Raw genomic sequence first — 13783 nt, 5'->3', positions numbered from 1 at the left:
AATGGATATGCATTGATAAATCATCTGACATAAAGGTATAAAGTGGGTCATGCCGAGCCGGTACAACACGGCCCGCAGGCCATGCTGTGCTAGCCTACAGGCTGTCACGGGATGTGCCGCCTTCCCTAGTGAAAAGTTTGGGGGTCAGCCCACGACCCAAGCCCATGCGAGCCCATGTTGTATCGCGACCTGGGCTGGCCCGTAGGCCAAGCCTTGGCCCAAGCCAGGCCAAAGCTATTTTTGCCTATTTATTTAAAAATATTAAAAAAAAATTAAAATTTTAATTTTATATGAATTTTGATATATATAATTGTTTATATATACAATAATTAAATAAATTAGTATAATAAAATTGAAAACAATTGTTTATTTTATTAATATATTATATACTATATATTATTATGTAATAATTATAATTTATATAATATATTATATATTATATATATAAATATATATAAAATATATTTAAATAGTATATATGGGCCGTGTTGCGGGCCATGTGCGACATAGCCCACTTGGTCATGTCATGCCTACCCAACCCGCGGACCTAAAATCCAAGGCCCAACATAGCACGGACCATTTGCCATCGTGTTGGGCCTTCATTGTAGCATTCAAGTACGACCAATCCAATCTCTCATAGGCTTTAGCCATATCCAACTTTAAAGTCAGGGTTCTTGGCCCTAACTTTATTATTATTATTTTGTTTCAAGAAGTGGCAGATCTCATGAGTCACAATCACATTATCCAGCAGCTACTGCCCAGAAATAAAGGCCACTTAACCAGGAGAGATGCATGTTTCCAAAAAAAACTTTTTAGTCTAGTAGCTAGAATTTTGGAGATGACTTTATAAATCACATTGCAGAGATTAATAGGTCGATAGTCCTGAACTTTGGCATGGTCAAGTTTCCTAGGAATCAGGAATATAATAGAATAAGATGAAACCGAGTATAACATTTCAATTATTACCAATTGGCACCTTGTGATGGGGTTGTACATATCAACTATACCGCAGATCTCTTTTTTGTGCCTGCACAGACGCACAGTGATAACTTCACAGTTCTATGCAGAATATTGGTGAACACGCTTTAGTTTTTCTGTGCATCAAGAAGCAAAGTGGGATATCCACTATATGTATATATAAGAAATAAAGAATGTTTAACTAAACAATTTAAGTACTCATGATAATTTAAAGTTAATAAACTAAATTGCCAAATCCAACACTAAATTCAATATAAGAGGTTACAACCAAGTTTCTAGTTCTCTTCTCAAACAGTTGATAACTTCACAGTTCTATGCAGAATATACAAACCACTGTACAAAATAATGAGATCATGGGGCAGCAGGATCTTCATGAAATTACAGTATTCAATTTCTAAACGTAACTGATAACAACCTCATGGTTAAGTTGTGAATGCCTGGCCACAATTGTAGACTTTCATTTTAACTGATTTGCTAGTTGTGGGAACTGTTGCAACAACCAAGTTACACCCCTAATGGCAACCTGTATGTTCATGAGGGAAGTGAGTCAAGCCAGAAGAACAGATAGAAAACAAGAAGATAAAAAATACTTTAGGTGAAATTGAAGCATTTAATTTATTATGGATTTACAGTGGTCTTGAGCAAGATTAAAAATTTCGATACAATATGCCCCAATATAGGAAATGTTATCGGGTATTGAAACATCTGATACGCAAGTTTGTAGTTATCATGTGTATCGATACTTTAAACCTTGCCTTGGGCTATTCACCTTCACCCTTGTAATATGTAAATGAGGGCCATCAATTTGTCTGTCAGTAAGACAATGAAGCCATCAATTTATCAGCTGCTAAATTAGGGGTGGGGATTCTTAACAATTTGTCACGTTAGAAAGACGATGCAAATGGCAGAATAAGGCTTTACACACCAGAAATGAGATATAAGTTCAATGCAAAACCTTGTATACAGTTCATATTTATATTTTTAATCTTGTATTTGCACTGAACATATTTGTATTTGCACTCTTTCCAAACTGAGCCTTAGGAAAGGAGTACAAATACAAATATCTAGAGTGCAAAACCTTTTGTATTTTGTATTATTTTGTATGTATTTGCGCTGTACATATTTGTATTTGTACTCCTTCCAAACTGAGCCTCAAGGTAAAATAACATGCCACTAGAACTCAACCATCACAAAGTGAGTCTACACAAAGCAGGGTGCAAAAGCAGTGTCTTCTCTTTGCCGTCAATCACATAAACAAAGATATCGAGCAAAGATTTCATGAAATTAAGGATTGATATACATACAAGGGCAGTCTCCCCAGGCTTGATAGAAGGTTCCACACTGTCTCGCCCATATCTGCTTAAATAGATTAAGATTAGTCTTGCTATTACGATCCAAAATGAAAAAAAGATTAATTTCACTATTTATGCATATTCTTGATAACAAGCTAATGCTACCTAAGCTTACTGAAATGACCACACTCACAAACTTGAACAAGTATTCTCATTCTTGTCAGCCTGAAATTGTAACATCATACCTATGTTTACCTTGATACAGCGAGGACATGGCTGGATACAGTATCAGATACGAAATCAAAATAAAAAATTGAAGTATCCAACATGATATGGCACCCCTGTACAGGTATCCAAGTATCATAGCATCAGACCAAGCAATGGCTCCTCGGGTGTCAAATGGGAACCACACAACTTGCCAAATTTATTAGAGAAAACACTCAAATGGAGTATTTTTTTACACCAAAAATGGTTTATTTATTGAATATTAAACCTTTGTCCTTAGGACATGCCTCATTTCAAATCTTTGCCAAGTATTGTATGATTTTATGAAGGAAAAAGGCAGTAAATGCTTCTCCACAACAAAAGTATTATAATCTCTTCCATATTACTAAAATGCAGCTGTGTATGATTTTTTTTTTGAAAGTACAAGGTAAAGTATTTCATTAATATCAAAGGGCCAAAATACAAAGAAGTCTCTGTGCAATGAGAAGCTGTACAGAGAAAACCATCTGACCAATATACCCACCCCTCAAAAAAAAAAAAACCTAAAAATTCCTTATAAAAAGTAAGTCTGAATCAAAAAGGGAAGAAATATGTCTATTTTTAAATAAAGGATGTATTGCCAACCAAGAGTGAACCATCATCCCCATACTCCTGTTAAGAACTTCCTTTGTAGACTGCTTCCCTTCGAATATTCCCTATTTCTTCCACACCATACTGCCCAGAAAACAGCTGCAGGTAGGACGCTCCAAGCTACCTTACCTTACCAGATCTGGATAAACCTCAGAGTGCCCATGCCCCTATAAAACCCTACACATCAGCCAAGAAGCACATCATTACTCCAAAGTAAACTCAGCATATTCCTCCACACCCAGTACGAAAAATCACAGTGAATCAACAAATGACCCGAGGATTCCACATTTCCATTGCACATAGAACAAGCTATATCCTCCACCTCTATTCCTCTTCTGACCAGATTTTCCTTAGTTAATATCTTATCCAGCACTTTCGACAAGATAAAGAAATTCAGTTTAGAAGGAACAGATCTAATTCAAATTCTGCTACTTGGGAAATAAGAAGGCTCCTCCCTTGACAGGCTATGGAAGAAATATTTCACAGAGAAAATGCCTGATTTCTCAAATATCCAGTTCCTCTTGTCCTCCCCTATTCCAGTTATCTTTGAGTCATACAATATCCAGAACAACCTGACCAAAGAATCCACTTCTCAATCATTTAAATTTCTCCTGAATTGTGAATTCCAGACCCACTGTCCATTCTGCCTCTCCAAACAGTCAGCCACTGATGCATCCTTATTTACAGAGATCTCTAACAGATCAGGGAATAGAGTCATTAAGGGGCCATCCCCACTGTCCATTCTGCCTCTCCAAATGCAGCTGTGTATGTCAGAGACCCCTCTCCATTCTTCCAATTACTTTTTCTATTTTTACAATTTTTTGCATCTTTTACCATAATCTCTATTATCTTACATCCAATTACATAAAAGGTCTTCCTCTCCTAAAATCTCCTAAACTATCTCACATTTTCAACTACGTCTAACTTCCACCTAAAATATAAAATATCTCCCTCTCCTAAAACTTCTCTTTAACTATCTCATATTTCCATTGATGCTATCTAATGTTTTCGTCTAAAACCCTCTCTCTCTCTCTCTACCTTCCAAATACATGCATTTAATTTTCCATCAAGCATATTAAAATATTAATATTTTAATAAGTTTTTAAATAATAATTATGATAAGATTTTTCGATATCATAATCAAACCATAAGATAAGACAAGTAACAATAGTAAATTTATAATAATTAATAAATAACGGTTAATTATAAAATTTTATTATAATTGTAATTAATTATATAATCTTATTATAACCATCAATTCTTTGCTAATAAAATTATAATTTTAAATCCATTTAATTTCCACTTAAAAATAATCAAAATTAATAAAATTATTTTACTAACGAAAAACAATAAATATTTGTTGATTTAAATTATTATTGAAAGTAATAATATTGTTAAGTGAAACTAAGGCAAAAGGAGTATTAGCCCTTGTTTGGGGGAAAATGGGGCTTTTCCTTTCTAAGTAGGTTTTTTAAATAAGCAATTTTTGAATAAGTGCTTATTAGATAAGCACTTTTTATGTGTTTGGTTTAGCGTTCCTAAATGGGCTTTTTCTTTAAAAAATGACTTCTCCAAAACATAAGAAGCCAGAAGCCGTTTTTCTTTTTTCCACCAAATGCTGTTTATGGATTTTTGAAGTGCTTTTGGCTTCTAAAACACAATAAACCACAGAAGCACTAATTTAAATAGATGCTGACATGGACAATTTTTAAATTCCATTTAAAAATAATGAAAATCAATACAAACTTTGGCCACTCTCACTAGGGTGAGACTTGGGTTGGGGTTAGACCACTAGACATGGCCCAAAAGAATAATGCTTAAGTTGAACTTGGACTGACTCATCTCAATTGAGAAAGTCATAGAGCTACTTCTACTTCAATTTGTCTTGACAAATCCCGTGCATTACACATATCTTGACTAGTAACTATGTATAGGAAAGATTGTGACAAATCCCGTGCGTTATGCAAATCTTGACCGGTAACTATGTAGAATTATTTGCCATATGGCTGCCCGTGCAAGTTCCCTAAATAGTTATATGAACAGTTGTACGACCCTAGAAACCTTCCTAGGTGTGAAAAGTCACCACCTTGTCAGTCCCAAGGGACAAAGTCAATTGGATTTGATGTTTTGCAAATATCGAATCATTTAAAAACATACATACTAACAATCCTTCCATTCTTAATATTTCCATGAATGCACTCAAGGGAAGAATTTCCCTTTCTAAGCATAATATAAATGCATGTCCTTCATCAGATGATAATTCATCAATCACCCATGGGTAGTTCTATATTCATTTGACTAATGGCAATTCCTTTCTTTTTTTTTGATAAGTGACAACTCCAAAATATTTTTTCAAACTATTGGAGGGGTATATCCCTTCATAATGAGTGCAAGCCTTCATTCGTTCTTCAAATGACTTGACTCAATATGGCCAGGTATATTCCTCAATTGCATATAAATGTTTGTATATGTTAAGGTTATCCAGTCTAAGGATTTTCTATAACAACTAGAAACCCTACCAATCACAAATTATATAGACACCCACCAATTATACTTTGAGTCAACTACTCTAGCAAGGCACACCACCCCCTATCACATGGCCATACCATGTCTGTCTTGCTTATGCCAGCTATCCAAGCTAACCTTTGGGAACAACTTTTGCATTACATACATGGATAATGTCATGTCCCATGCTAGGGTTCTAAACCATTAGCCTAATATTACCCTAAAATATAATCAATGGATATTTCATAGAATACATACCCACTAACTAATGATAGCAACCAAAAACAAAGAATACCAATGATAGTACAAAATCAATTCTTTCTTTTCTTAAGAGAATCATACAATTGGGACTCAAGGAGAAACAATGCCCAACATTTAAGTATAGTTTGGTTTATAAGGGGGATGAGGTGAGTCTAAAGGCTTCAAATGGAAGTGGAGGGTCCAATAGTCACCCATATTCAACATGCAAACAATACATTGATATTTTCAAATGTGTCAAGGGAGCAGTTTCTACATCTTAGAACCATTTTAAAATGCTCTAAGATGTTATCAGGTCTAATTGTCTGAAAGTGAATATAACCATGATTAGAGTTGGAGAAATTCACATCCATTGCTGGAAAACTGTATTGCAGTAATGATACTCATACTCCTTCATGTGTTTGACACAAAAGAGGCTGCAAATGGAATTTTTATGGAACATTAAAGTAGACAAGAGAATATAGTCGTATTAAAGGTGATTGGGTATGCAGGGTGAAGAAAGACAGTGTGTTGGAAATTAGAAGAATAAGATTGCTAGATAGAGCTTTGCTTGGGAAGTGAATGAGGTGATTCAGTTTAGAGAAGGAAGTTCTTGCCTCTAGGAACGTGTTTGTTTGGGGTGTAAAATCGAACCGGGGTAAACTTTACACCCCGGTTCGATTTTGCAATCATTTGTATAGAGTGTATATTTACACCGTAAATTGGTGTAAAGCTCCATTCTGAAATACCTTGACACCAATAATTGATGTAAAAACTACATCAAAATTATCGATGTAAAACTTACCCATTTCTACCATCAAAGTAAAACTCCTCTCACTCTTACGTCTCTCTACTCCATTTCTTCGTCTGCTCCGTGTCAACCTTCGTCTTGCTCATGGTTTCTCTCTCACCGACACTTCAATCCCTCTCTCTCTCACACACACATACACTCCCTCTCAGATCTCTCTCACTTGTGTGGTGAAAGGGTCAGCCTTCCCGGCGGCGACCTTGGCCACATCGACAGCGGAGGCTTCGGGCTTCTTTTTAGCATACAAGGTGAAGTGATGACAGCCACTAAAACAAATCCCCCAGCAGCCATGGTCATCAGAGAGAAGGGTAAAGCTCATCATGGGTGAGCCACGCCTCCTGCTTGCTGCCCGAACAGCCTCTTAGACGCCTCCGCCCTGACAGCCTTAACGTCCTCCTGTCTCATCTTTTTCGCTTCTACCATTTTTCTCCAATAAGTAGAGTGAACTGCAAAGAGAAAAGTGGAGGAAAGAGCCAGAGGAAGGAAGAAATAGATACGTGGCAGTTGATTAATCATGTTTGAACAATGATGCGTCTGCAAATTGCAACTAAGCTAAGATATGTGCCAATTGATTGATCACGATGACGACGAGTGTTTTATTTGTTTTTTTCAGTGAGCAATGATGCAACACTTGGTTGGAAATTTATAGGCTACAGGCTAAGCTATTCGGACTATTTTTGGACAAGAACTCGTAAACCAGTAGCTAAAGATGCTCAAGGCCCACATAGGTAGGGCCCATGAGATATTGTAGTCCAAATTCAAATATCTTGGGAACAGTTGGAAATAAGATACTGCAAGAGAAGTATTCTAAACAGCAAGAGAAGAATGGTTGGAAATTTACACCGGTGTATTCTGAACAGAAACAGAATTTTATCAAATTTTACACCTTGACAATCAAACATGATTGGTGAAAATATTCAAAAACAATCAGTTCCAATTTCCATCCATCACTGAATTGATTCATATTTTCCATCAGTGTAAAATTGAATTTACACCTAAAAGAAACGCAAATTAAGGGAAAAAGTTATAACTTATAAATATGAGGTGGAAATTTTTAATTGGTATACTAGAGAGGTTACATCTACCTATGGTAGTATAGGGGTTAGGGGAAGGCGCCAATGACCCAATGGTTGGGATAGTAGTATTGGGTCCTTGTCTGGAGGGAATTGTTGGCTGCTTTTATTCTAGCAACTGATTCTTTTGGATTTCTCTTTTGTCCTATCCATAAAGTTTGCATTGATTGATCTGATGAAAATATCTCAACATAGTAAAAAATCTCCACTCTATGCTATGCCTTTTCTTTTGAAGGTGGCCCTCCTAAGGTTACCTTTGAAAAGTTCTAAAGCAGCACAAAGTCTTGTCTTCAACGTCTAGGTTATCCAGATGATAGGTGCTTTCCACACTGAGATGTAGGAGAATGGAGATGCAACACTACTGGAATTTCAAGAGTGTAGGAAGGAGGACAAAGAGCTTGCTTTGCCTACTTTGACAAAGGAACTTCAAATGTCAATACAATCAATGAAGGGAGCTGTAGAGATCACCCATCTTGCTATCAGGACCAAAATTAAATTATTAAGGAGACTGAACAGTGTGGAGCAGGGGGGAATCTCTTGGGTTCAAACCTCACTTTTATGTTGGCAAAATTAGTTCCATTATGGAAGTCGATAAGGAGATTGGTTAATCTAGGAATTCATCAAATGAATTGTAAATCCTAGATATCAATAATCCATATGATCCACGCTGTTTTAATCAAAATTCAAATATATTTGTTAGTTTTTGGAATTTCATTCCACTTTTTTGCTTTGAGATAATGAGTTAAATTTTATTTTAAAAGGATAAGAGAGGTTAGTTAATCCAAAGTAGGGATTTCAACCAGTCCAGTCGGGTTTGGTACCGGGTTCGGTACGGGTTTGCCTCAATCCTAACTCGATCCTCGAGCATCCCAACCTGACCCAGCTTAAAAATACATAATTCCTGAACCCAACTCAACCATATAGGGTGTAATCTGATTCTGACCCGACTTGACCCTTATAATTTCAAATGTATTTTTTAACATGTTTTAAAGATTTAAAATACATTAATTTAAGTTAGAAAATTGTTTTGTAGATTCTAAGGTGTTACTTTTTCCATTTCAAAAAGAAGAAAAGCAAAAATCAGCATGTAAATAAATTGTAAACTTTAAGTCTATAAAGTTAGAATTCAAAAAATTACAAGAATACTTGGCATATATGCAGGGTATCATGACCCGGCGGGAGCGGGCCAACCAAAACTCGGACCCAACTCAGGTCAAAGAATCAAAACCCTAACCCGACCCTAAACCAAATATACCTGACCCTAACCCGAATCCGGGTTTACCATTTAAAACCACCCATTGACATCCCTAATCCAGAGTCATTCATAGAATGCAGTAGCTTCTTGTGGAACTTACATTATTTGTCGCTTCCCATCTAATATCTCCAAACGATAGAAGCTGCATCCTTTGCTAAATGGAAAAGGTCTTCCCTGCCATTCTGTTAACATTCAAAATAAGAGAACACAATGAGAGTTAACATAGATCTATGGGTTCTAAAAATAAAGGAAGCTATAATATTCTTCAACATACCCAAGTGCCATGTAACACCGACTGCTGAGGAATCCATATTAGATATGTCATCAATAACAAACTGCAGGTCTTTGCTGATGGAGTCAATAAACTTGTTGAAGAATCCTAGGATTGCCTGAGAAAAAAGTTGAAAGTTGATGGTAAATCTGAAAAGAAACAGAGGCAAAAGTAACAAACATAATTTTAAAAAAAAAAAAAAAAAACTATTTAAGAGGAAATGGTTCAGAAGCTACATGCGAAGAAAAAAGGTTTTTGACATTTTATTTTTTTGATCAGTGAATTGTTATTTTTGTTTTTTACAAGAAACTTATGATATTCTCAACATATCTTGGTGAATCACATAATATACCATGTTAGGCCCCTATGCTATTGCCTAATGATTTATACTACAGTACTATACTTGAATAAGGCAACTAAAAATATAGCATATATCCTAAAACAAGTAAATTTTTTACCAAAAAGAAAACAAAACTATATATAAAACTTGCCAATATGCATATTGTAAGGAGAGTAAGGTCGTAGAGAGGTCTACGTAAAAGACGGTAGATGGCTCTAGTGAGGGAGAAAGGGTGATTGTGGGCTTAAGAGAATTAAGGTTTCAAAGTGGTAGGGTTTCCGCAGGGATTCTTGAAGATGAAAGGTGAGGAGAGTCTCAGATGTCTCCTATTTATAGGCATAGATGCACAAGGGAGGAAAACTTTCCAAAGAAACAGGCAAGATGTTTGGAGTGTCGCCATGTATCCATATCAATACAGCCCGATATGCCAGTAGGGGCGTATCGGACTGTATCAACTCTTGCATCTTTGTTTTTTAGGCTTTTTTTTTTTTTAACCTGGTTTTGAGGGGTTAGTTTAAGGCTCATTTACCCTCTAAACCAGGTTAGACCCCAAAACACTCCTCATAAAGGCGTATCAGGAAGCCCACGATACGATATGTACCATCCGATACGGCTTGATAGGTATTGAAACTTTGAACCTTAGTCTCTTCTTTCCAAAAGCGCCCAAGTGTTCAGTACTGCTATGCAATGTGTAATAGGACTTTGGAGTGGTATCACGGGATAAGTATGATGAAGCTGTGATGTTGCGATGCGATGTTAAGGCAAGATGCCATTGTAGTGTAGGAGATCATTGCGATACGGGGTCAAATCGTAGGACAAAATCACAGTGACAAGATTCTTAGGCGAGGACTAACAACCTTGTGAGAACAAGCTTTGCACATATGATAAAATATGAAATTATAAAGGTTTTCAAAAACATGGGATTCAAACTAAAAAATAATATGTAATAAATAGAAAACACGTAAGTTGGCTACATAATAAATAAATTCTACTCCAACATGCATAATATATATTTACATAAAAATTAAAAAAATCATATATGTATATATATATATATATATATATATATATATATTAATGTACACAAACATATATTTTACTTAAATAATCATATATATATAGTAAAAAATATAACATTTTTTATAATAAGATATAATCTAGGGAAAATTCTTGATTAGTACCTTGTATTTTAGGCCTAGTGTCACGTTAGTCCCCAAACTTTAAAATGCAACAGTTTAATACCTAAACTTTCAAAACGTGTCAATCCAATACTTGCCGTTAACCAAATTATTATCCAGCCATTAAGTGGCATTTGAAAAGACACAAATGCTCTTTGAATGCCTTCTATTTCTCTTTATCAATCATGTAACGCTGATAAAAATTGAACAGTCCGAAATCCTTGCCTCTTCTATTCAAGAAAGTTGGGATCACTTCTCAATGGACATTCTGATGATTCCAAATTTCTTAAATAGAAGAAGAAAAGATTTGGGACTGTTCATTTTTATCAATATTTAAATAATTGATAAAGAAAATTATGTAACACAGGCATTTGTATCTTTTCAAATGCCACATTTAAGGGTTGTGGCACTTGGCCAAAAAGTACAAGTATAGGTATTAATTGAAAATTTTTCCTATAATATATACATTCACGCTTACACCTCGCCTCTCAAAATCTTGGATATATATTCTTGGCAAAAATTCCAAACTTAATCCAATTTTTAGAATTGTAGATATTTTATATTGCCCAAAAGTTGAAAATATTATTAAAATAATGTAATTATACTATAAATTGTCAAAATATTAATGAAATAATTAAGTTTCATAAAAAAAAAAATTCTCCAAATTTTGATAGTTGGAAATTTTTCATCACGGACTACTGATTTCGGATATTTAAAACCTGGGCGACGTGTAGAGCTCAGCTAATTTGCAGTGCGGGATTGCATTCATGATCAATCCAGAATGGACGGTCCAGATCTTCCACACGATTCATCCACGTGAACGAAAGTGATTACACGAGTGCTACTGCCTCGTGGGACAACCGACGAATTTGGGTTCAGTTCAGCACGTGGGACCATCGACGAAATTATAGACTGTTGTTATGGTACACCTACAGTACACGTACCCAGAAGATGAATTGCACATACCTGGCGTCCGACGAACGGTCGTGGGAAGACGAGATCCTCGTAAACGCAGTTCTCGGCGATGAGATATTCGACAGAGACGAGATCCCGACGGTTGATCCCGTCGTAAAATTTCCTAACGACATCGGCACCAGAATCTACCGAAACAGACGGGGATGATGACGGTGATTCATCTTCCGTCGTCGTTGCTAGTTGGTTGCTCGATGAAACCCTAACCGTGGCGCTTGGGTTTCCTCTGTGTATTCTTGAGTTTTCTCTGATTAGGGTTCTCGATGGAGTACGAACTCTAATGAAGCAAAGTTTTCTTCTTCCGGTGAAGGGAAGAAGAAGAAGAGGAGAAATCGGCGATGTTGCCCGGAAAGCAACGGCAGCAGTTGAAGCTGCTGCTACTGCTTCTACCCTCATGGTGATGATTTAGACTTCAGCAGACATCGGAATGACTTGTAGCGAGTTCGAAAGAGAGAATTCTGTTGCTTCCGAATCCATCTTATAGATGCTGACGAGTTTAAATTTTTCTTTCTAGGCGACGAGTTTTAACATTTGTGGACCGTGGAGGGAAGCGAAGAAAGCCGATGATTTCTTATCTATTATACCTTTCAGGAAATTTTGTAAGCTTTACACAAATTTTTGATAAATCTATGATGCGAAAAAGGCATGATACAGGATGAGCTCCAACCAATCAAAACCCCAATAAATCTTGATGAATACCACCTCAGTTTTTAGGATTTTTATCACTTTTACGATGGCAGATTCATAGCCCTTGGGATTCCCGATGCACGGCTGAAAAGGGTTGTATTTTGTATTTGTTTGTATTGTGTATAACTATATACCAGTGCGGACCCGTGCGATGTACAAGAAAATAAAGAATCAAAACGATATATTAAATATCGGCCACATGATAAATTTTTTAAAATATACTAAATTATTGATTTTTAATTATTAAATAATTTATTTTCTTTTTAAATAGATTATTTACAAAATTATACTACTTTATCTTTTATTTTTGAATATAAATTAATCAATAATTTCTTTTTTTTAATTTCCAATATTATACTAATTTATATTAATAATGAAAATAATTTGTGTTACAGTTTTCCTTTTCCAGTACTAATTTATCTTTAATAATTTACAATGAAAATCAAACAATTTTTAAATTATTTTCCAAAATCTATCAAATGTAATAAAATTTCCAAAATATTCCAATAATTTTCAATAATTATTTACTACATTTTAAATAAATTTTCCAAAATTACATTAATATGTTTTTTATTTTCTTCTCCAATATTTTCCAAAATGATAACATTTCATTTCCCAATTTGCAAACTCCACCAATTATTTCTTGGAGTTATAATTGTTCACTTTATTTTTCAATTTTATAATTTTTTAATTAATTCTAAATGCCATTTATAAAAAATATGGGTTGAAATTTTTAAATATTCATTGATTTTCTAGTAACTTTTCTAGAAAATAACACAATTTAATTATTAGTGTAATAAAATTAGTTTTAAGAAACTATAACTATAGTAAAATATTTATTATAATGATTACTCTACTACACTAAAATTCCAATAATAATTATTAGTGTAATAATATTATTTTGGAAAATAATTAATTAAACTACACTATTAATTTATTATTGGAATTACAATTATTTCAAATTTGTTGTAATTACATTATTTTGAAAATACCAAAATTTAGTATAATAATTATTATTATACTAATAGTAATTATTGTAATAATAAATATTTAAGTAATTATTACATTACTGAGATTAAGTTTGTTACAAAGAGGAGTGAACTCATCAGCCGGAGAAGAGGCAAAGCGGACACTTCAAGGACATCTGTCGAGCTAGGGATGTAGCCAACGAGGGGTTACATCGTTCGCCCGAGTACCTCAAGAGCGGAGTTCGTCATGTCGCTCTCAAGAAGGGCTTCAAACTGTGCCATTGCTTCCTCAGATCACTCCACTCACACAAACTTCAATACAGTATCCCTCAAGTCGGTCCTCGAGGGGGTGGCCGACGAGGTC

At 35.0% G+C, this 13783-nt stretch overlaps 1 protein-coding gene across 1 annotated transcript; it reads right to left on the bottom strand.

The window, feature by feature from the left end:
• Window positions 1–1185: 1185 nt before the first annotated feature.
• Window positions 1186–12316, bottom strand: LOC104589183 (Nuclear transport factor 2 (NTF2) family protein). Its single transcript, XM_010247417.3, has 5 exons — window positions 11759–12316; window positions 9278–9392; window positions 9104–9185; window positions 2283–2334; window positions 1186–1501 (listed from the first exon to the last, which is right to left on the bottom strand). The coding sequence occupies exons 1-5, from the start codon at window positions 12158–12160 to the stop codon at window positions 1436–1438; spliced, it is 717 nt and encodes a 238-aa protein (XP_010245719.1). The 5' UTR covers window positions 12161–12316; the 3' UTR covers window positions 1186–1435.
• Window positions 12317–13783: the final 1467 nt, after the last annotated feature.

This window comes from Nelumbo nucifera, chromosome 5, assembly GCF_055504915.1.
Source record: "Nelumbo nucifera cultivar China Antique chromosome 5, China Antique-T2T, whole genome shotgun sequence".
In the NCBI taxonomy this organism is placed as follows: Eukaryota; Viridiplantae; Streptophyta; class Magnoliopsida; order Proteales; family Nelumbonaceae; genus Nelumbo; species Nelumbo nucifera.
This window is presented reverse-complemented; position numbering and strand designations above follow the sequence as displayed.